The sequence below is a fragment of the Cricetulus griseus genome, chromosome 7 (genome assembly GCF_003668045.3).
Source record: "Cricetulus griseus strain 17A/GY chromosome 7, alternate assembly CriGri-PICRH-1.0, whole genome shotgun sequence".
NCBI lineage: Eukaryota > Metazoa > Chordata > Mammalia > Rodentia > Cricetidae > Cricetulus > Cricetulus griseus.
The window spans coordinates 132571151-132594103 of record NC_048600.1 but is presented as its reverse complement, the minus strand read 5'-3'; the positions used below and the strand labels follow the sequence as shown (position 1 = coordinate 132594103).

The 22953-nt window shown below is 54.1% G+C and overlaps 1 protein-coding gene across 4 annotated transcripts in view; it reads left to right on the top strand.

The window, feature by feature from the left end:
* The window catches only part of Cep131 (centrosomal protein 131), a 24045-nt gene extending 1092 nt beyond the window's left edge, over positions 1–22953 (top strand). For 2 of the 4 annotated variants that reach the window (XM_027425446.2, XM_027425447.2), the window contains exons 2-26: positions 1173–1366; positions 4324–4418; positions 9062–9176; positions 9419–9540; positions 10319–10432; positions 10989–11135; positions 12747–12864; positions 13320–13436; positions 13573–13732; positions 14125–14219; positions 14708–14890; positions 15242–15442; positions 15961–16086; positions 16256–16381; positions 16585–16701; positions 18450–18552; positions 19137–19338; positions 20014–20121; positions 20216–20312; positions 20456–20530; positions 21037–21179; positions 21277–21454; positions 21531–21694; positions 22213–22273; positions 22350–22953. In XM_027425446.2, the coding sequence (XP_027281247.1) occupies positions 1190–1366; positions 4324–4418; positions 9062–9176; positions 9419–9540; positions 10319–10432; positions 10989–11135; positions 12747–12864; positions 13320–13436; positions 13573–13732; positions 14125–14219; positions 14708–14890; positions 15242–15442; positions 15961–16086; positions 16256–16381; positions 16585–16701; positions 18450–18552; positions 19137–19338; positions 20014–20121; positions 20216–20312; positions 20456–20530; positions 21037–21179; positions 21277–21454; positions 21531–21694; positions 22213–22273; positions 22350–22424 (3219 nt within the window). In that variant the 5' untranslated portion in view covers positions 1173–1189 and the 3' untranslated portion in view covers positions 22425–22953. The other 2 variants (XM_027425448.2, XM_027425449.2) reach the window with 2 other exon arrangements.

The window sequence follows — 22953 nt, the reverse complement described above, 5'->3', positions numbered from 1 at the left end:
CCACAGAGAAACCCTGTCTCGAAAATCAAAAACAAAACAAAAAAAAGAAGGCATTTTCCCCAGGGTGTGAAGTGAGCAGAGAGCAGTTTGGAAGGATTCGGTGAGTGATTTGAGATCGAGCCCTGGCCAAGTAGGGCTGCTGTACATGTGCACGGTGGGAACCCAATGGCTGGACCAGAGAGAGGCCACAGTACAACCGTGAGCTCTGTTCTGAGGTGATGCTGGAGTAGATGAAAGCTGTTGAGGGATCACCAAGGTCCAACCTCAAAGTCACATTTTAACCTCAGGATAGCCCAGAAAGACGCACTTTTTTAAATGCAGAGACCGTCCAGAACTGGTAGAGTACCTTGACCGAGGGCTAGGACTGGGGTAAGCGGCAGGGCTGGGCTCACCCACCACAGCCTGCTGCTGCCACCCCTGTGCCCACCAGGCCATGCCTCAGGTGCTCACTTCTCACCATTCAGAGCCTTGTGTAGCATTCAGAGTGGCCTTGTCTTGTCATGCTCCTGATTAAGCTCCCATCCCTAATTGTGGCTTCTGAGTTAGGTGGCAGGTAGACCCAGATGTCCAGGGCAAGTGTGAGGCTTGAGATTCTTCCATGGTTTCTTGTCTTTTTTGTCTCTTAAAAAAAAAAAAAAAATCATGAGGCTGGGCAGTGATGGCGGACACCTTTAATCCCAGCACTTGAGAAGCAGGTGGATCTCTGTGAGTTCCTAAGCCAGACTGATCTATAGAATGAGTTCTAGGACAGCCAAGGCTACACAGAGAAACTCTGTCTTGGGGGGAAAAGTATTTATTTTAATTTATGTATGGGTGTCAAATCCCCTGGTGCTGGAGTTACAGGCAGTTGTGAACCAAGGATATGGGAACTGGGAACCAAGTTCTGTGCCTCTAGAAGAGCAGCAAGCTCTCGTAAGTCCCAGGTCACCTCTCTAAGCTCCATCCCCATCGTCCTTAGACAAGGTCTCGTGTAGCCCAGGATGGCTTTGAATTGAATTCACTATATATCTGAGAATGGTCTTCAATTTCTGGCCCTCCTGCCTCCACCTTCTGAGCACCGGGGTTACATACACACACTGCCGTGCTGGCCCAATGCCATGCTGGCGATTAGACCAATCCATGTCCCTAGCCCCTACCATGGCGTCTGATTGTGTCTCTCATTTCTTTCTCAGGGCTGGCCTGGCCCAGCATGAAAGGTTCGAGGACCATCAGTGCTGCTCCGGAAGGCAGTCCAGAAGGTGTGGACTTGAGTTTAGTTGGCCTCCCTCCACCCATGTCTCAGCGTCCCAGCAGTGCTTCCGCCACCAAGTCCATTGTCCGCTCTGTGTCTGTGGCCACGGGCACTGAGCCCAGAAAAAAGGCGTTGGTGAGTGTGGGGGCCCCCGGCCCTTTGGGGGTGGCATCTGGTCTCTGGGTATAGCTTCTCACAGGAGCATCTATCTCATATCCATGGTCACCCTGTGGGCAGGGGGCTGTGCCTCACAAGCCTAGCCAGCTACCCTGGGGCAAACCCACACTCTTCTGACATCAGGCCCTGCCCCTCCTGCTCCACTGCCTTTAGGTTTCTTTAGGTTCTTCTGGTGGGTGGACCAGTGGGAGGGTTTCGAGCTACTGGGGCCTTGTGGAAACTGGGTGACCATGAGAGGCCAAGGTGGACCTTTGCCACCCAAATGCTATCCACTAGGCATTCTTTTTTTTTTTTTTTTGGTTTTTTTGAGACGGGGTTTCTCTGTGTAACTCTGGAGACCAGGCTGGGCTTGAACTCACAGAGATCAGCCTGCCTCTGCCTCCTGAGTGCTGGGAATAAAGGCGTGCTCCACCAACGCCCAGCCCCACTAGGCATTCTTTTTTTTTTTTTTTAATTTTATTTATTTATTTTGTATACAACATTCTGCTTCCATGTATATCTGCACACCAGAAGAGGGCACCGATCTCATAACAGATGGTTGTGAGCCACCATGTGGTTGCTGGGAATTGAACTTAGGCCCTCTGGAAGAGCAACCAGTGCTCCTAACCTCTGAGCCATCTCTCCAGCCCCCTGCTAGGCATTCTTAATGTCAGACCAGGAGAGGAGTCAAGTGCTTTGGGGACCAGGACTGTGCCTGAGTCTGGCCTGAACTTGTAGAAGAGGGAGGAGCCTGGGCATGACCTGGCTGCTGCCTCTAGTCTATGTCTGTACCTGAGAAGCAGCTCCTGACTGAGGGCGAAGGGCTGGTTGACTGGGCTGAGCTTCCTCTCTAGGTAAAAGGCTCACCTCCCGCTCCTTCCCGGGGGAGGGCTGTCAGGGGGGGTTGGCCTACGCTGCTCGGGCTGAGCTCTGGCCTCACACAGGGATGGCCATCCAATAAAGGACGTTTGTTTGGAACAAAGTTCCTACAGTGCAGCAAGGACCTGGGATGTCAAACCAGTCACTAGGCTGATTCAGCAGAGGGACGGAGGGCAGCTCTGGCTGTCGTGACGCTTGGCCCTGATGCCCTCTGTGGCCTCAGCTTTGCTCTTGAGTTACTGTCCCTCCACTGCCCTGAAGCCCCAAGCAGAGTGGTGAGCCAGGGCTGTATGTGTGAATTCAGGGTCTGCTGCTGAGTGGCGACAGTGTCGTATGGTTACATACTGCATACCTGGGCTTCCTCTGTGGCTACCTGGACCACAGCTTTCTCTTCCAGGCCTCCTGCTGAGAGTGGTCCCATCATGCCAGTCTTTCCTTCGGTGACAGCTTGTATGGCTCATTTGTAGAGAAAGCTGCCAAGCCCTCTCTCTATGGATTGGCCCAGCTGTTTGTTTCTGAAGGATGACCCTAGCCGCTGTATTTAATGAAAGAGCAGCCCTCGCCAGGGCCTCCTCTGGACAGGCCTCATCTTCTTAGTGCTGGTCCTTGTGACTGCTTCATCCCATTGGGTTTCTGAAGAGCATTTTCCCTGGCCAGGCCTTTAAATCCCAATGGACTCAGCTTGCCGTTAGAGCAGATAGCACATATGTGACAATGGCGCGAGCTAGCTTTATCTCCAGGAGGGGTCCTGCTCCTGGGCTGGTGACATTCTGCCCATCACACAGATGGCATTTTAGGTTTTTAGCCCATGACCTTATTTATCTAATGAACACTTCTTCTCCACCTCCATAACCTTCAGTGAGCACAAGACACACCCTCACCTCTTTCCTTGGTGTGAAGAACATAAAACTGCCATCAGGAAAACGGAAAAGGAAAGGGGTATCCCTGAACCAACTGATGGCAGTGTTGGCACTGTGTGCTGATGTATTTAGCAATTCCAAATTATTAAGAGTAGGTCAGGGGGGCTGGAGAGATGGCTCAGAGGTTAAGAGCACTGACTGCTCTTCCAGAGATCCTGAGTTCAATTCCCAGCAACCACATGGTGACTCACAACCATCTGTTAAGAGATCTGGTGCCCTCTTCTGGTGTGCAGATATACATGGAAGCAGAATGTTGTATACATAATAAATAAATAAAGTCTTTATTTTTTGTTTTTTGTTTTTGTTTTTGTTTTTGTTGTTGTTTTTCGAGACAGGGTTTCTCTGTGTAGCTTTGGAGCCTATCCTGGCACTCACTCTGTGGACCAGGCTGGTCTCGAACTCACAGAGATCTGCCTCTGCCTCCCGAGTGCTAGGATTAAAGGCGTACACCACCAAGGCCCGGCTAATAAATAAAATCTAAAAAAAAAAAAAAAGAAGTAGGTCAGGCTTTCCAGCACTCTGTAGGCAGAGGCAGGCGGATCTCTGAGTTCGAGGCCAGCCTGGTCTACAGAGTGAGTTCCAGGACAGCCAGGGCTACACAGAGAAACCTGTCTCAGAAAACCAAGGGGGAGGGAGATGGGGATTAGGTCAGATGTGTAGAGGAAGAAAGGAGGGAGAGATAAGCCTGCTGCTGGGTATGGTAGCCACTCCTGGTCTGTAGATGGCTCGTGCTCCACGCCCCTGTTTCCTCCCCACTCCTTGCAATGCAACATCTCCACTCCTGGAGAGCCCTAGGCTCACTTTTTGAGGACAATAGTACCCACAGCAGGCCATTCCTAATTGGGCCCTGTGCTACTTCATGGAACCTCCCCCCTGCAGGGGTGAGGAGCTCCCTACTTTGTGCAGTACACCTAGACTCTCGGGCTGGGGCCCTGCCCCTCACACACACTGCCGGCTAGGCCTAGCATTGCTGACCACCCATCCTGTCCTGTGGCCACCCCCTTAATTGCCCGTGTGCCACCTTCAGAGCCTCCCAACTTGTTTGGAACCCGGAACACTCCTTTATTCCCCAATGATTTCAAGGCCCGGCCTAGTGCTGAGCACTCTACCAACTAGGCTCTTTTTTCCCTTCTACAGGAGGCCGCTGGGCCTGGGGGCTCCCGGGCTATCAACAATCTTCGAAGATCTAACAGCACTACACAGGTCAACCAGTCATGGACCAGCTCCCCCAGGTAGCCTATCGTGACTCCAGGTCACCCGTAACCGCCACCTACCCTTCTTCCAGCCTTTCCTCCAGCTCTGTCAGTCACGGTCTTTGCTGAGCTGTGGGGTTTGGTGACCTTCACACTGTTTGGCCTTGGTGTCCCACTCTGTTGTCTTGAGCTAGGAGGGTCAGGGGCAGCCAAGAGTGTTCATTCTGTCCTGCTACATCTGCGAGACATTAGACCCTGGACCCTCTCGGTAGGTCCCACCTGCTCCTCCACCTTTTTCTCCTACCTTCTCAGCAGTACTCAGTGAGATTGGTAGTGCAAGTGAGGTTGCCTGTGAGCCTTTATCTACACATCTTTCAGCTGTAGCCTCTCCTGCCCTTTGGATGTCAAAACCCACTGTTAGTGGGGACATCAGTATTGGGACGTTTCTAAGTCTTCCCTTGGACCCCATGCCTGTCTTCAACCAGCATAGCTGTCTTGGAAGCTCAGTGATGGGGAGGCCAGCAAAGAGCCAGCAGTGGCCAGGGCTACTGAGCTGAGAGGGACCAATGAGGCCCTCTTGCATGAATTGCCCTAGTGAGACCCAGTCACATACTCACAGGTTCTGAGCCAACAGAGGTGGACCCTCCCCTGGGAACATGGGAGCTGTGCTAACAGCAAATAGCCTCAGCCTCACAGTGTCCACTAAGCAGCAACCTCAGGGCCCAAGATGGGACTGTTGCTGAGACAGCGTGCCAGTTTCTCAGGATGTCCACTCTTCCAAATTGCAAGTGGCTGAAAATTCAGGATCTCTTGGGGGTGTGGGGTGGGCACATGTGTGTCAGTGTTAGAAGTGGGGTGTATGGGGGGGCTGTACATGCGCTTCATGTGTGGCATTCATGGTTTGTGGTGTGTTTGTGTGGTATAGATGATATGAGTTATAGGTGTGTGGTGTGTATAACGGGGTGGATGCATATAGTGTGTGTGTGTCTGTGTGTGTGGTGTGGTTATATTCATTAAATAACATCCAAGAAAACCGTTGCAGACATACCTGCACTTCTCCCGCTGGTGGAGAGCAGGCCTGGTTGTGTTAGCAATTGAATGTCTGGCTTAGTTTCTCCTGTTGGTTCTGATAAAATACCCTGACAAAAGCCATCTAAAGAAGAAAGTGTTCATTCTGGCTCATAACTCAGGGATCCAGTCCATCACCACATGGGTCTAGTCCCTCACTGCCGAGAAGTTAGGACAGCGGGAGCCTGAAGTACCCGATCATATCGCCTCTGCAGTTGGAGGAAGTCAGTGGGTGCACACTGCTCTGCTTCCTTTATCCCTGTGTTTACTCCAGGATCCCGGTCGGTCGAGGAATGGTGCTACCCACATTGGGAAGGAAAAGTGGGCTTATCTCCCTACTTCACATTAATGGATCACAGATAATCTCACACAGTCACACTCCAACACCCATTTCCCAGGAGAGTGTAGATTTTGTCAGGCTGACAACAAACTCCAGAACAACTCCACCCCTCATCAGCATGATACCCAAATATATCACTTAAGCCATACTCTCCCACTCCTGATCGACATAGGTTCCTGACCACGTTATAATATAAAATGCTTGCGTTCCAACTTTAAAAGCCCCTGTAGTCTGTCACAGTGAACTCCTGTAAAATAAAAAACACGTCAGAGCACAGAGTGAGACTTCTGTTCCAAAATGGAAAACAGGGCATAAGGAGAAACAGTCACATCAATGCAAACCCACAACCCAGCAGGGCAAACAGTGAGTATTGCAGCCATATCTGGCATTAGTGTGTTCAGCTGGGCTCCAGAAGCCTTGTTTTCCCCACACACATTCTGGGGTCTTCACCAAGTCATCTTTATACGTAGCTTGCTCAAGTGCCCCATGCAACCTCACTGCACACAGCCTTGTTGGCCCTATTGTAACTCTGGCGTTCTGCATGCTGTAATACTACCGCCATGTAGTCAGCACCAAGTTCTGCCAACTCAAGACACTTTACAGGGCCTCAGCAGTTAAATGCAAAAAATGTGTCCCTAGCTGGTTGTTTGGAGCAGGGCCTCCTGAGGCTCTGCAGGCTTTTTTTTTTTTTTTTTTTTTTTTTTTTTTTTTTTTTCCTTGAGCGGGGGTGGGGGTGGGGGCCAGAGTTCAGAATAGGATGTCAGATTCCTTGGACCTAGAGTTAGGGCTGGTTGTAAGCTGCCTTGTGGGTACTGGGAACTAAACCTGTGTCCTTTGCAAGAGCAGCAGTGCTCTTAACCACTGAGCCATCTCTCCAGGCCCACGAACCCTTTTGAACTTTGATTCACATTTTCATATCCTGGAGCCTTTGACAGTGCAGTCCGCCTTCAAGGAACTTTTCCTGTTGCCTGGTGCAAAGTTTGAGTGTTTTCACCATAGCTACTTCATGTGATCCTTTCCCCAGCTCCTTCCTCACCTGCTGCTCTGTGTTCTTAAAAGTCCTCTGCTTTTTTTCTCTTTTCTCAATTTTCAATGTAAGTCTGACTAAAAGTCTCAGCTTGGATGCTATGTTGTCATGAAATTTCTCCTGCCAGATAAATTGATCTATTGCTTTTGAATTCAGCCTCACCTAAAATTCAAGGACTCCAGCAAAATGTAGCCAGATTTGTTGCTACAGTGTAACACAGATAGCCTCCATTTGAGTTAAGGTCCTTGCTTGCAATTGAAGCCCCATGAGCTGTGTCTACTGTTGATATTTCCATCGGCATCTGCTCACAGCATCCTAAGGCTTCTCTTACCTGCAGCCCCAAACTTCCAAATCCCTCCCACGAACCAGTTTCCAAGGCCGATATGGTTATGTTTATCACAGCAATGCGCCCCCCCCCCACTCTTTTGTACCAGTTTTCTGTATTCCTTAAGCTTTGCATGGCTGTCACCAGACAGCAGGAGCTCATGGGGACAGACAAGAAATGGGAGGAGCTCAATGTTTTGGAAATGGAATTTTTGGGAGTGGTGGTGGTGGGGGCTGGCTGGTAGAAGTGTGTCAGTAAGGGTGGGCCTACTGTCTCATGTCTCTGTACCCATGCTTATGAAATGATGACTTGGATAGAGTAGAGCCATGCTTGTTCTCAGGCCTGTGGCCCTCTCATCCTTGTTTCTTTGTGACTGCCCACTTCACCAGCCTCAATGTCCAGGAGAGTCTTGCTTATTTCTTGCTAGGTTATCTAGGGCCTTCCAGTCCCTGCTGTTGTGTACTGGGTCTCCTTCCCCCTGTTTCTGGTGGGTTTCAGTGTTCACTCCACGACAGGATTCCAGCACTGCATTGTGACTAGTCTCTTCTACTTTTTGTGAATCAGGACAAGTTGCCCCTCTCCGGGTACCTCATGAAGAATGAGCCCACCCCTCTCCACATGAAAGTGGACTTTGTGGTACCTTCTTCTGTGGCTGGGACACATGGCTGGTGATACCAGCACTATGCCTTGACCTTTGTCAGGGGTGACATGTGAAGCCTGTAACAGGGTGTGGTCTGTCAATGTGGCAGTCTTGGCAGGGGTATGTCTGGGCTGAGAGGACACAGGACACAGTTGAGGAGCCTTCTGGGACCTGGCTAACCCACTTGTTGTTTTCAATGTAGCCAGCACCATGGTATCTGCTAAGGCCCTCTATGTCCTCCAGCTTCTACCAGCCACCAGTCTGCATTCTGTCCCTGTGGCCTGGACATTGTCATAACTAGTCTCAGACACAGCATGGCCTCCTGTGTCTGGCCGGTCCCTGAGTGCCATGCTTTTAAGGTTCACCGTGTGATGGTGTGTGCTGCATGTCTGTGTATTGCCATACTGTGCCGCCCTGTGCACATCCTATACTTGCCACAAGATCTGCATGGCCTCGCACAGGGCATTGCACCAGGTTCAGACCTTGGAGTATGGCGTGTCCATGGCCACCTGGGGGAGTTCCTGCCATCTAGCTGCTCTTGTCATCCCTGACTCTCTTTCTTTCTTTCTTTCTTTTCTTTTTTTTTTTTTTTTTTTTTTTTGGTTTTTCGAGACAGGCTTTCTCTGTGGCTTTGGAGGCTGTCCTGGAACTAGCTCTTGTAGACCAGGCTGGTCTCAAACTCACAGAGATCTGCCTGCCTCTGCCTCCTCTGGGATTAAAGGCATGCGCCACCAACACCCGGCCCCTGACTCTCTTGAGCTGATCGCTGTGTGGCTCTTTGTCTATAGGGGGATGACAGTAGTAGCCATAGCTGGTAGCCAGACATCTTAAGGCTTTGGATCCTTACGCTCTATATGGCTACCCAGACTCCCCAGGCTTCTAGACCTCATCTCCTGGGCGGCATCTCTGCCAGGCAGGAATGTAGGTCAGGGCTAAGAAACATTTTTCTTTTTATGTATATGATACTTGCTCGTATGCATATATGTACACCCCGTTTGTATCTGCTGCCCTCAGAGGCCAGAAGAAGGTGTCATATTCTCTGGAAATAGAGTTACAAAGGGTTGTGAGCCTCTGTAGGTGCTAGAAACCAAGCCTGAGTCCTATGTAAGAGCAGCAAGTGCTCTGAGCCAGCTCTTCAGCCTCCAAGAAACATTCTTTCAAACTGGGCTTGAGACCGGAGTCCTGTACTGGATCCCTGCCCCGTGCCTTCCTTAAGACACAGGCCTGTCCTTGCTGATGACCCTAACGGTTGACTTTGTGTGCTGACCTTTCGTTGACACAGGCCAGCAGATCCCAGCGACTTCCTGATGCTCTTTGAAGGTGGCGCCAGTGGGAGAAGGAGGATGGCCAGTCCTAGCAAGGCGTCCAGTGAGAAGGAAGCCTCTTGGAATGTCCTGGTAAGGGTGGGGTATGGTAACCACGAGTCCCAGTAATCCTGCTAGGGTCGCCATCTGGCTCCTTCCACATCCTTCCTGCAGAGAGAGGGGCAACTGCAGGGAGGGTATGTCTTGGGCTTGGTGAGCTTCAGTTCCAACACTTGGGGACCTCAGCTGCTGCCTCGTGGCGTGTAAGAGCCTGCTGTTGGTATTGGGCTGTGCTCCCGGTGTCCCAGGCTGAGAAGTGTCCATGTGATCCACAGGATGACCAGCCTAGGGGCTTTGGTCTGCCAGCCAGTGTCCAGAGTCCCAGCACCCTTGACTCTGCCTTGGGCCCACGGAGGAAGGAGTGTGCCCTGGCGCCCAGCTTCACTGTTAACAACAGGTATCATTCCCCCAGACGCTCCTGGCCCAGGAGCTCTTGTCCTTTTCATCTTCTATGTATCACGCTCCTCTGTAATGAATGGAGAAGTCAGTGACTGAATGAACGGCTTCCCCCTCAGCCACAGGAGGGGGCTATAAAGTGGTATCCTGCACAGAAGGGACCTTTGGCCACTGTTTAAGGGTAGCGGCTGTGCCCAGGCCCAGCAGGCTTTCTGGGACGCCCCTCTCCCTTGGGGCGCCTTTCCTTCTAGAGGCCTGAGTCACCCAGCTGTGCTTTCTGGAGATTTCAGGTCTAGGAGGCTCCCTCAGGGCTGGCTGTACCTGACTTGGAAGGTTCATCAGATTTGGGGAGGTGGGACTGTGTCACCTTGGGGCCCCCAACCTGCCTGCCAAGGAAGGGTGAGCCTGTGTCAGAGCTGTGTTTGCCCCTCTTGGGGGCATGCTCCCCAGGGACATGACAGACCAAAGCATGTCTGAGAGCAGTATCCAAGATGGCAGGTGCTGGTGCGGTGTCCTTCCTGATAGCAAGACACTCCAGGCCACCTCCAAAGCAAGCATGCCTCCCTGGACCTTGGGGTCAGGAGACACTATCCATCTCCTTTGGGTGCAAGAAAGGGTTTTTCTAACCCAGAAAAGGCTTGGCCACTGGGGTGTGGGCCATGGGTCCTGGAGGTGCTTGATCATCGTCACAGTCCTCACTGAGGTATTTTACATGAGTGTGTGCCACAAACAACCTGACTGTGTCCTCCAGACTGACGCCCTCCCTGTCACTCTGACAGGAGCAACAAAGGAGCCGTGGGTAACTGTGTCACCACCATGGTGCACAACCACTATAGCTCCTTGAAGAAGGCGTCACCTCCCAAGAGCTCCAACCAGACAGCCCCCTCCCTCAAGTAAGTAAGACCTGCTTACATGCACACAGGAAGCACTGGCCTGGGGGTGGGCCCCAGGTGGGGTGCGCAGTGTGAGCGTGTGAGGATACTGGCCCCGTGGCAGGGCTCTTGGCTCTTGTGACGTTGCTGTTCCCATCTGGGCTAAGGCATCTCCCTGGGGAGAACAAGCAGCTGATTGGGGAAGCTCTGGTCTCTGCTCAGGGTGGAGCCTTGACTCACATACAGAACCAAAAGGGTACCACAGTTTGGGATAACCGAGAAGCAGACACACCCTCTACCCTTGAGTCAGTGGTCCTCAGAGCTCTTGAGGCCGTCTGGTTCTGGACTCCTCTGTTGAGAACTTCTTTCTGTCTTTAATGTACAGTACTTTTTGTGTACCTGGGTGGCAGTCAGTGGGCCTTGGGCATACAGGTAGTTTTGGGGACCAGCAAGGTGGAGCCAAAGGGCCGACCTTTCACCATGGCCTGTAGGTCTCCTCCAGTCTTGGAGCCATGGATGGCTCAGGGACCCTGCCCAGAGCTGGGGACAGAACTAGGGGTTCTTTTTGTCCTGTCAGCAATATCATCAAGGCCGCAGCTCACGAGAGCACCGAGGGCAGTGACTTTGGGAAGCCTCGGAAGAACTTCTCTGGTGGCAGTCACTCCACCCGAGGCGCCACCAGCCTGCTGAGGCGGAAGGAAGTTACTGAGGAGGAAGCTGAGAGGTGACTGCTCACAGGGAGAGGAGGCTTGGGAACCTATGACTCCAATGATAGGAGTTTCCACTCAATAGTTGGCTTGTGTATAAAATGCAAAGACAAAATGAGTATATGGGGGGAGGGGGCTGTGGTTGTTTGGGGCTTGCCAGGAACCAGGATGCCACAGGGATTGTTTTTAGGGTGATGGGAATGTTCTAGAATTGGATTGTGCTGATGGATGCACAACCCTGTAAATTTGCTTTAAAAAGCATTGAATTGTACACCACAAATGGGAGGGTTTTATAGTATGGTAATTATACATCAGGAAAACTGGTAATTAGAAACACATTTAGCAGAAAGAAGATAAAAGACTGAGGAGAACAAAACACCTGCCTGTGGGGCTGTCCTTGATAGTGCCCTCTGGGGCTACAGGGGTGGGCACAGGCACACCATTCTGTAGCTACCATGGTGGCACCTTGCCAGCCCCCCTTAGTGGGTGAATAGCTGCATTGGAGCCTCCCAGGCTCCACCCAGACCACCTACCTAGCCTGTGACTCAAGGCTGAGTGTAGGGAGGAGCCCTGCAAGTAGACAGTGGCTGGGAGGTGAGGCCAGGAGCATTTGGCTCCCCAGAGCCCTTGGTGTTTCCTTGTGGATGGGCCTCATCCCACAGCCAAGGCTCCTGTGGTAGGTAGCTGCAAGTTCTTGGACCTCTGCTACCGTCCTCAGTAAATGGATCCACTCACAGTCCTTCTGGTCAGGTTGACAGGTTTTTCTTTAATTGGATTTATTGAGTTTTTATTTTTTCCTCTTACAGTACTGGGATGGGACCCAGCCGCTTGCATATGCTCAGCAGGAGCTATACCTCTGGGCTTTACCCCCAGCCTGTCAGGTTTAGCTTTAAAATGTACCCACTTGACAAATGTATGTGGTAGTACAAGCTTGCATTCCAAGCATTTCGGGTAGAGATAGGAGAATCAGGAGTTCAAGGTTGTCTTCAGCTACATGGTGAATTTAAGGCCAGAGTGGAATACATAAGACTCTCTCAAAAACAAATAAGTGACCAGGTGTGGTGGCACATGCCTGTAATCCCAGCTCTCAGGAGGCAGAGGAGGAGGATCTCCATGAGTTCAAGGCCAGCCTGGGCTACATAGAGAGACCCTATCTTAAAAAATAAGTAACACTGAAAATAGACTATTTCAACTTCCCTCAATTCCCTCAGCCCACACCGACCCTGTGTGTGTCCTTGTGCGCCCTGACCTAGCAGCCACTGACCTGTTTGTTTTGTGTTCTTAGCACGGCTCACTGGTGCTGGCCCTTGCTCCCAAGCAGTAACCGTTGCCTGGGAGCATCACCGTTCACACTGTGTTCCATCACCATTGGCCATTCGCTTTCTGATGATTGAGCACAGAGCCATCCAAATGTGCTATAGACTGATTCTTGTGTCCCCCGGTAGCTTCCCAGGAGGGCGGGCTCAGGTTTTAAAGGAATCCAGAGGGCTGGCCTTCCACATCACAGCCTGGTGGGAAAGGGCTGTGTGTAGCCCTTTCTCTCCATCTGGACACAACTAACAGGTTCTTGTTCTAGGGCACAGGGATGTGGGGACCCCTTCTGGTCCTGACTCTGGTTCTTTGGACAGGTTTATCCACCAGGTAAACCAGGCGGCAGTCACCATCCAGCGCTGGTACCGCCGCCAGGTACAGAGACGCCAAGCAGGAGCGGCAAGCCTCGAACACCTGCTGGCGTCCAAGCGAGAGGTCAGTGTGATTGTGTAAGCTAACCTAAGCTCACCCAAAGGCTGAGCATGGAGTCTTCGGGGGTCTGACAGTGCACAGTGGAGTTTTGTTGAGACAAACCAAATGGAGTCAGACCTGGTGCATAACCCTTCTGTGGGCCCTGCTTGGTTCTTGGAGCTATTGTTGGGGTTGTTGTGTCAAGAGACCAGCCAGGGCCAGGATGACACCCCGAGCAAGCTCCTGGTTGCGTGCTACAGAGATGTCACCTTCTGATATGCCTCCCCGCATCTCAGGGTGGGGCGGGCTCTCTTTTGAGCTAAGGGGGCAGGTCCAGCATCCTAGGGATCTCATCTCTTCTCTGCTAGTGAACTCTGCAGATTCCCATGACTCAGGGTCCTGTGGAGACCTACCAGCTGGTTCCAGGGCTCTGTCACCTTTCAGTTCTGTAAAGTTCATGGCATTGGCTTCCCTGGCAGGGGCAGAGGCAACGGCTGGGTAGGGGGAACCTTCTGGACCTGCACCGGCAGGAGGAGACAGCAAGGAAGAAGGCCCGGGAGGAGAAGGCTCGCCGGGCCAGGCAGGCAGCCATTCAGGTACCGGGTACCCCAGGTAGCATCCATTCTGCATGACACCAATACCTGGAAACACCGAGCCTCAGGGCAGCTGGGCCGCTGAGGGGTAAGGGGACATGGTGCTTTAGGCAGCCACTTAGAGATGCTCCTCCATCAGGAACTGCAACAGAAACGAGCCCAGAAGGCAAGCGAGGCTGAGCACAGGCCACCTAAGGACAGACCGGAGACCAGAGCACCAGGACAGCCTCGACCCATGCAGGAGCCGCCCCTGGTGCCAGGCAGTGTTACCCACCCGGCCCTCAAGGCCAACAATGCTAGTGAGTGGTCCCCAGTCTACCTGCTTCTGGGAGGTCCACGTTGGGAAGGAGCTGCACGCTCTGCCGGCTTCAATCCTCCTGCTGTGGCCAAGCTTGGTGACTTGCTCCTGCAGAATCGGGTTCTCGGCCCCAGGTCATCACTCCCCACCTCTGCTAATGCCTGGGTCACTTGTGGCACTGGACTTGAGAGTGTCCAGACCTTGACAGATCGTCCTGGCAGTGGGACCTGTGCGACCGAGGCCCAGCATTAGGGGTTGTACATGCTCCCCTGCAGCTTCATCCCCTGAAAGGCCAGGAGGCCCCTCAGTGTCTCTTTAAGCTTCTACCTGGCTCCTTCCCAGGGCACCTCCACGTTCAGGCCGTGGGAGGGATGACACTGTTGTGTTTTACAGATGTCAGCGTCTACCCTACAGGCCCAGGAGACCCCTGCCCTCCTGCCTCTGAGTCATTCCCACAGCCCCAGCAGCCTCCAGAGGACAAACCACAGGTCTGGACACAGTGACCTTTCCCCTCTGATTTTTGGCTTTGGGGTATGTCTGTGCCTGGGTGGCCTAAGCTGACATTTCCCTGCCCTCTCTTCAGCTTTGGGGGTCCCTGTGTCCTGAAAGGATGCCCACAGGGCTCCTGTCGTGATGCAAGACAGCAGCCTGGTCATCTTGCTGGGGTGGGGTATCAGAGCTGCTCTGGAATCCTGCTGGGAGTTCACATTCTCCAGGGGAGGGAGGGTTCCTATGTCCCCCTCCATGAAAGAGGAACTAGAAGTTCAAAGGGGACAGCAAGGCCACAAGGCTGCTTAGTGTGAGACTGAGCAGGGGCCTTTCTCCCCCAGGAGGTCACCTTGAGATACGTGCCAAGTGGTAGGTGCGTGCGCTGACCCTTGGGGATAGGTACAGAGGCCCCTGCCCAGCAGCACTGGGTGGGCCTTGTACGTGGGGCGGCTTTGTCACCACTAGCCTACTGGTCTCCCTCCTATAGGCCATCCATTCCCAGGATGCAGCAAGAGAGGACTTGGAAGTGTTGGGCACTGCTAGGGGCAAGGCCAGGGCCAGGGCAACCCTGGATGAGCTGCTAGACACACTGAGGATACTGGAGGAGGAGCCTGAGCCGCTGCCCCGCCCCAGGACCTATCACAAAGACAGATACGCCTGGACAGATGAGGTGAGTGGGCCCTTGGCACTGACAACCATCTGCAGAGGCCAGGAGGCCTCCACAGGGATCAGGCAAGGTGGGTGCCACCGTGTTCCTGCTTTAGTCAAGACCTTAACAAGGGCCAGATGTGGCCTGTTGACCTCTGCTACCTCTCCCTTCCCCTCTGGTCCTTGAGCTTAAGACACAGTGAGCCACAGGGTTCGCAGCTCCCTTGTTTCAGTGATGTTTTCAAAGGTGTGAGCAGTAGGAGGCCCTTCCTCCACAGTCATCATTACCACCCTCCTCACTGCCTCCCCCACCCACCCCGCCCCCACCCCGCCCCATCCCTGCGGGATCCCAAGTCCTCAGCTTCCCTGACAGCCTCCAATGCTGGGCCGCCTGCAGGAGGATGACACCAACTCCCTGACAGCCGACAACCTGGAGAAGTTTGGGAAACTGAGTGCACCCCCAGGTCCACCCGATGACGGCACCCTGCTCTCAGAGGCAAAACTGCAAAGCATCATGAACTTCTTGGATGAGATGGAGAGGTCGGCACAGGACCAGCCGGCGCCCCATCGGGAGGTAGTCAGCCCCAGGCCCTGGGGGGGAGGCTCCCAGCGGGAAGTGACCACTCACAAGGCCCCTGTGCAGCAAGCAGTCCCACTCCTGAGTTCCGAATAGGTGAAGGCTGACAGGGCTGCCCCCGTCTAGGTGGGTCATCCTGTCCAGGTGAATGGAGCTGAAATCCCTGGGCTCTGGTCTCCTTGGGCTGTCTTTCCTGAGTGAACAACAGTGACCATGATGAATGGAGTGATGTCTTGTTTTCATGGGGGGCAGGAAGGTCAGGAGTGGATAGATCATGTCTGATGACCTGCGTTAGAGCGCCAAGGCCATAGCTCTCCCTCTGCACTGAAGAACAAATGCTGTCTTCATGGGCTAACTTGTCACCCATCGTCCCTCAACCAGATGCCCCGTGCAGCTGTTGCTCCCTCACAGCAGAGTGGAGCAGGGGCATCCTTGTAGTGACCCCCCCATGGAGGGTGGGTATCAGGTGGGTGGTAGCTGCTGGGTGGCCTGCCTGAGTCCTGTCATATCCTCAGAGCCTGGTGCTGGAGGCGGGCCCAAGGCTCCTGGAGCTGGGTTCTGAGAGGAGTGCGTCCATGATGCGGCTGAAGTTGGAGGTGGAGGAGAAGAAGCAGGCCATGGTTCTCCTTCAGAGAGCTCTGGTGAGGCCATTAGCCATCCGGGCTCGCGCTGGGACGGGGCCCGCCACATCCTACTGAAGAGGCCTGAGCCATCGCCATCCCAAGGCTATGTCTTCGCCTTCTTTCCCACATAGCCCTTGGTCTCTGGTAGGGACCCGATGCCAGTACCTCCTGTGCATGCCCCCTGCAGGCGCAGCAGCGGGACCTCACCATTCGACGTGTCAAGGAGACAGAGAAGGAGCTGAGCCGGCAGCTGCGACAGCAGAAGGAGCACTATGAGGCCACCATCCAACGGCACTTGTCCTTTATTGACCAGGTGACAAAGCTCTGGGAGGCTGTGTGGGGTGAGAGGAGTTGGTCTGCAGACCCAGGCTTGGTGTCCTTGTCCCTCCACCAGAGCACAACGCTGGCTGGCTGCAAGCCCACTGTGGCCGAGGCCCCAAGGTAGTTCTCTAGCTGGCTGGTCTAGTGGAGGTGCCTTGGGGTGGGCATCAGAGCCTCACCCCACCCCCATCACAGCTGATTGAAGACAAGAAGATTCTGAGTGAGAAGTGCGAGGCAGTGGTAGCTGAGCTGAAGCATGGGGACCAGCGGTGTCAGGAGCGCGTGGCCCAGATGCAGGAGCAGCACGAGCTGGTGAGCTCCCTGATGGTACTGGTTATGAGCGAGTTCCTGGGGCACACGGCATCGTGGCCTGAGGATGCAGGTCCAGGCGGCTGGTGAAAAGATTGCCAGTACCTTCTCCTTCATTCCCTTTCCTACTTTTTGAGATTTTGCTTGCTTCTTTAGACAGGGTTTCTCTGTGTAACAGACCTAGTGTCCTGAACCTCACTCTGTAGACCAAGCTGGCCTTGAAATCACAGAGATCCTCCTGCCTCTTCCTCCTGAGTGCTGGGATTAAAGGCGTGCAACACCACACCCAGCTTTTTGTTTTTACCTTTTTGGTGCCTCTCCCTCTTCTTGAACTGTATTCTGAGGTGTATCTGCCACATCCCAGGTAAGCATGCACAGCCTACCTGGCCCCTCTCACCGGACAGCGGCCATAGACCCAGGAGTCCAGCGAAGTCCTGAGTAACAGAACCGTCCATCTTCGATGTTCTGTGTACCTCAGCTCCCACCTGATTGCAGAAGCTGGTTAAGTCTGACTCCGCCACCTGGCTGTGCTGCTCCTCAGAGCATAGACCTGGCGTCTCTGAAGACACCTAGACTGGAGCCCAGACCCAAGTGAGGAGGGGCTGGCTCCAATAGAGAGACCCCAGCATCCATAACCCACAGCCAGAGTTGGAGACTGCAGCTCTTGGGCTCTCCTGTCAGAGTTGTTGCTCCAAGCCATCTCCAACAGCCCAAGGGGACACCCCCCCTCCATCTTTTTCTTCTTCTTCTTCTTCTTCTTCTTCTTCTTCTTCTTCTTCTTCTTCTTCTTCTTCTTCTTCTTCTTCTTTTTTTCTTTTGGTTTTTTCGAGACAGGGTTTCTCTGTGGCTTTGGAGGCTGTCCTGGAACTCGCTCTTGTAGACCAGGCTGGTCTCAAACTCACAGAGATCCGCCTGCCTCTGCCTCCCAAGTGCTGGGGTTAAAGGCGTGCACCACCAACGCCTGGCTTCTGTAGATCTTAAGCACAGAAATCGATACAGGTACTGAGGAGACCTACAGTTGTGAGTGTGGCTTCTCCAAGCAGACCTGGGCTTTCTTCACCATGGATGTATGCATGGTCCCATAGTTTTCTAGGTCATATTGTTGGAGCGTGTAATGCGTAAGATTTAGGGGTTAAAGAATTTCTTTCTGGGTTGGGCAGTGGTGGCGCCCACCTTTAATCCCAGCCTGGTCTACAGAGGGAGTTCCAGGACAGCCAAGGCTACACAGAGAAATCCTGTCTTGGGGGGAAAAGTTTTTTCTTTCTGTAAGTGTGGTTCTGTAAGGTAAATGTATGAAGGCCATTGCTTAGATTTAGAGAGGAGAGAATTGCTTAAACAAGGTTATAAACCATTTATGCCTTTAGTTTCCTTTGGAGGTGTCTTTAAGAAAACATGCATTGTCCCTGTAGTCAGCTGAGGTTTTGTCGATGGTGTCTGTCATCAGGACAGGCACACCAGCTCCCAGGTGGAGGGCTCCTCTTCCTTCCTATGTCCCCTTCATTCTCGGCCCTTCAGTATGGCCTCAGTTCCAGCGGAGGGAGGCATCCCTCTTGGGGTTGAGACCTCTACAAGCCGGTGGCTGTAGCCACCCTACCTAGTGCCTCAGGCTGGAATACATGTGGTAGGGTAGTCCCCACCCCTGGGGGAGAGGAAGGAGCTGCAGAGTACAGGCCCAGGAGGTAGCAAGGGGACAGGGGACTCGGGATGCCCCTTTCATCTCTGCACTCCGACTTCCTGTGTTCTTTACCCAGGAGATTAAGAAACTCAAAGAACTCATGAGTGCCACTGAGAAAATCCGCCGTGAGAAGTGGATCAATGAGAAAACAAAAAAGATCAAAGAAATCACAGTCAGAGGTGGGGGGCTTCCCGCCCTGGTGGGAGTTGGGGACACTTCAGAGAGAGTGGTGACTTCAGTCCCATATGGTACAGCACTGAGCATAGATAGGTGTTCCTGGGCGAGACCCTTGTGAAGGCTGCCTGTGGCAGGTAGACACAAGCCCCGCTTCAGCTGCTTACTCCCAGTTCACCGACGCCTGAGGGGGAGTAGGTGACTGGCGTGTAGGTCACACTGCAGACCCCAGAGAAAACTATAGAAAAGTACCAGGGCCCTTTAAGCTGACAGAGTTGGTGTGTGAAAGAGCCGTGGACATGGGTGGTTTTAGGGAGCCACTCTCCTTACCTTAAGTCCTCTTCGTCCAGGATCTGGCACACTGTGCCGTTGGGAGACACACCAGGGGGCTGGGTGGCCGTGTGTACCACAGGCTGGAAAAGCCACTGTGGTCTGATGGTGTCTCCAGGACACTCCTGGAGATGGGTCTTAGGGTGCAGTCCCTGCCTCTTCTCTTTCCATAGTTTATCTGGCTTGTGGTGCTTTCGGGCACTGACTGGATGGGAGTGGCCTCGCAGCCCTGTCTCTGGTGCAACCCCTGTCCCCACAGGTCTGGAGCCGGAGATCCAGAAACTCATTGCCAAACACAAGCAAGAGGTGAGGAGGCTCAGGGGCCTGCACGAGGCTGAGCTGCAGCAGCGTGAGGAGCAGGCCGCACAGCGCCACCTGCGCCAGGAAGAAGAGCTGCGGGAACACCTAGAGCGCGAGAAGGAGGCGCTGGCCAGGCAGGAGCGTGAACGCGCCCAGCAGAGGTAGGAGGGCACCGGAGGCTGGGGTCTTAGAGCAGCCCCTGGTTCCCCCTGGAACAGCAGCTGCCTGTGCTGGGCTTGTGCAGTCCAGCTGCCGGGCCAGTGCAGTGGGACGCCCTTGTGGGGGTCACATGACATTGCTGTCACAGTACTCAGATGTCCAGACTCTAAGCTGAGCACACAGTAATGTGCAGGCTGATCTGCTGCAGAGGACAGACAGCCTTATTCACTCCCTCAGCTCCAGGGCTCACCACTCGCAGGTATGACCAGGCTGTGATGTCAGAGCCTGGGACTCCCTAGGCACCAGTAGCCAGTATACAGCCCCTCCTTCACTGTCAGTGGCTCCAGGCTGGACTCTCTTACGTGACCCACTGGCCCTCTTCAACACGTCTGGCTGACCTGTGCCCTCCCACTCTCAGGAAGGACAAGGGTACCAGCCATGCAGGAGCTTGCTCAGGTCAAAGAAGCAGGTGCCTGGCTCTCACCTGACAGTGGACCTAAGCAGAGGGAGGCCAGTGTAAGGACACACTGAGCCCCAAACTCATTGAGCTGAGGCCGTGTCATAGCATCCTATGGGGCTGCAGAGGGTGCCGCCAACAACAGAGGGTCCCCGGGAGCTGATGTGGCTACCCTGGCTAGTGGCCACCGCCATGGTGGACACATCTTACTGTCCTGCAGGTTTGAGCAGCACCTGGAGCAGGAACATCAGGCCCTGGAGCAGCAGCGGCGGCGACTCTACAATGAGGTGGCTGAAGAGAAGGAGCGACTGGGCCAGCAGGCAGCCAGGTGCTGCTGAGGGCTGTTCTCTCACAGTGATGCCAGCCCGCTCAGCCCCCTCACAGTGACTGACTCTTGTTCCCTGACTCTTGCTGGCCTGCAGGCAGCGGGCAGAGCTGGAGGAGAGCAGCGCGACTCTGACTCAAACCCTGAGAGCCGAGTTTGAGAAGAGCCGGGAGGAACAAGAGCAGAGGCATCAGGTTGGCGTGCCACCCCTCAGAACGCTGGCTGAATCTAGCCTCTAGTGGAGGAGGGAGTGTCTTCTGTCTTTTGCCTGACCCCTCAACAGGGCGGGCAGGGCCTTGTAGTGGCCCTGGGGCTACTCACAGCATGTCCCCTCCAGATGGAGCTGAAAGCCCTGAAGGACCAGCTGGAAGCTGAGAGACAGGCGTGGGTGGCCAGCTGTGCCAAGAAGGAGGTAGGAGCAGCCAGAGTGGGCTGCCATTCAGGGCTCTCTGGGCACTTGCTTCTGGGTGTCCCTTGTAGCTGCTTTGGGGTTTGGTGGTTCATCCCTAGCTGTGCCCTGCTGCTGGCTGTTTAATTAGAACAGGAGGAAATAGGATGGGCAGGTCCTGAGAGGATGTCCCCTCCAAGTGTCACCCACCTGTGCCCTTCAGAATCCGCTGAGGCCCCTTGGCCCCAGGGCAGGTTTGCCATTTTGGCTTGGCCTGTCTAGCAGACAGTAGTAGTTGATTGTCTTGGGCTCTAGTTCTCTAAGAGAGATGAATAACCTGTTACAGTGGTGGCCTTCTTAGCCAAGGCCATCTCATGCCACTGTGCTCACAAAGGTCCTCTGATACCCCTGACCTGTGGCTCAAAGCAAGGACCATTCCCCGGAGTCCACGAGGCTAGTCCTGCCACTGTCTCCAGCTTCTCCTACCCTCTGTCCTGGTGACAGATTCTGTGACTCCTTGTGTCCTACAGGAAGCATGGATGCTGAACAGGGAACGGGAACTGAAGGAAGAGATCCGAAAAGGCCGAGACCAGGAGATCGAGCTGGTCATCCATCGACTGGAGGCCGACATGGCACTGGTCAAGGAGGAGAGCGAGAGGGCGGCCGAGAGCCGGTGAGCTGCCCCCTGCCTTTGGTTCTGCAGATGGGGAGGGCCGGGAGCAGAAGCCGTGGGAGCAGCAGTTTGTCTTCATCCCTCCTGTGCCTGCCAGCGTGAAGCGTGTGCGGGACAAGTATGAACTGGAGCTCTCCGAGCTGGAGCAGTCAGAGCGGAAGCTCCAGGAGCGGTGCACAGAGCTGAAAGGCCGCCTCGGGGAGGCCGAGGGGGAGAAGGAGCGCCTGCAGTCCCTGGTACGGCAGAAGGAGAAGGAACTGGAAGACGTGAGGGTGGTAAGTATCCCCAGGCCCTTTCTGCATCGGAGCCCTCCATCCTGCCAGCCCACTCACAGCCTCCCCCGCTGCCCAGGTGAACACACAGATGTGCGGTGAGAGGGCCAGCCTGGCCCAGGTGGTCCGACAGGAGTTTGCAGACCAACTGGCAGCCTCCCAGGAGGAAAACCAGAGGGTGAAGGCGGAGCTTGCTGAGCTGCAGGCCCGCCAGCAGATGGAGCTAGATGAGGTGCATCGGAGGTGGGTGGTCAGGACTTCAGGTCGGTGCAGGGGGGCGGGGTAGGGGTCATTCATCTTCCTTTCTCTTCCACACAGTGCAGACATGGTCCACTGGCAGGAGCTCAATGGCTCCCGGCTTTGTGCCTTTCCCCCGGGTGTCACTTAGTTCTGGAGCACCGAGTGTCCCATCAGGGCTGGGGAGGGCCCACATGTTTCTCCAAGGAGGTGTTGTTCAGCAGGGGGCCTGCTGCAGGGAGGGTGACAGTGAGCACCCAGCATCTTAGTCCTTCCTGAGGCGGAGGCTGCCTGCCTGTGTGGCTAACAGAACAAGACAGAGTCATGAAATGACTTCTCACCGTGCCCAGCCACCTCCCTTCCAAGAACCACCTTAGCATCTGGTTCTCATGGAGACAGTGGCCTAGGGCCAGCTGCTCAGGTCAGGGTCAGCAGGGTGGAGACCAGGTGGTAGGAGGCTGCCCTCAGGCTGACCCGGTGCGGAAGTTGGGGGCTACGCAGAAGCCCATCTCACTCCACTGCAGGGTGAAGACGGCTCTCGCCAAGAAGGAGGAGGCCGTGAACAGTCTCCGGAAACAGCACGAGGTGAGTCCCTTGTGGGCCTGTGAGGGTTTTTGCCTGGGGGGGGGGGCGTCTGGGGCCTGACTGAAACGTGTTGCAGGCCGCTGTGAAACGGGCAGACCACCTAGAGGAGCTTCTGGAGCAACACAGACGGCCATCTTTGAATGCTAAGTGACATCACCCTTAGGATGAAAAACCAAGCCTGAAGCAGATGCTCAGCGCTGCAGCTGGTGTCCAGGTTCCATCCCAAGACACAGGGCTAAGGGTAGGATAGCAGCCGGTGTGAGAGGCACCCCTCATGGAACCCCAGTGCTCAGGACATTACTGTCAGCATGCCTGCAGGTGTTTTATAGTAAAATAAGTTAGCCTCATTGTTTTTTAAAAATGTTTTGTGTCACCTGCCTGTCCTTCTCTGCTGTGTTGGGCTTGGGGAGGTGAGACCACAGAGAGTCCCATTTCATGGCCATGGACTATCTCCCACTCTTGCCTCTCCCTCTTCCCACTGTCCAAGCTGACAGGGACGTGACCTGTAGCCAGCCACTCTGCTCTCAGCGCCAGTCCCCGTAGGCAGTGGCCATTTGTTCCCACCTTGGCCTCTTCAGAATATAGTGGACTCACCTCCTGGAAGGAACGGCGTCTCTAGCCCAGTCCAGAAACCTCAGCTTCTTCTTTTTTTTAATGCTTATTTATTCATTTAAAAAGTT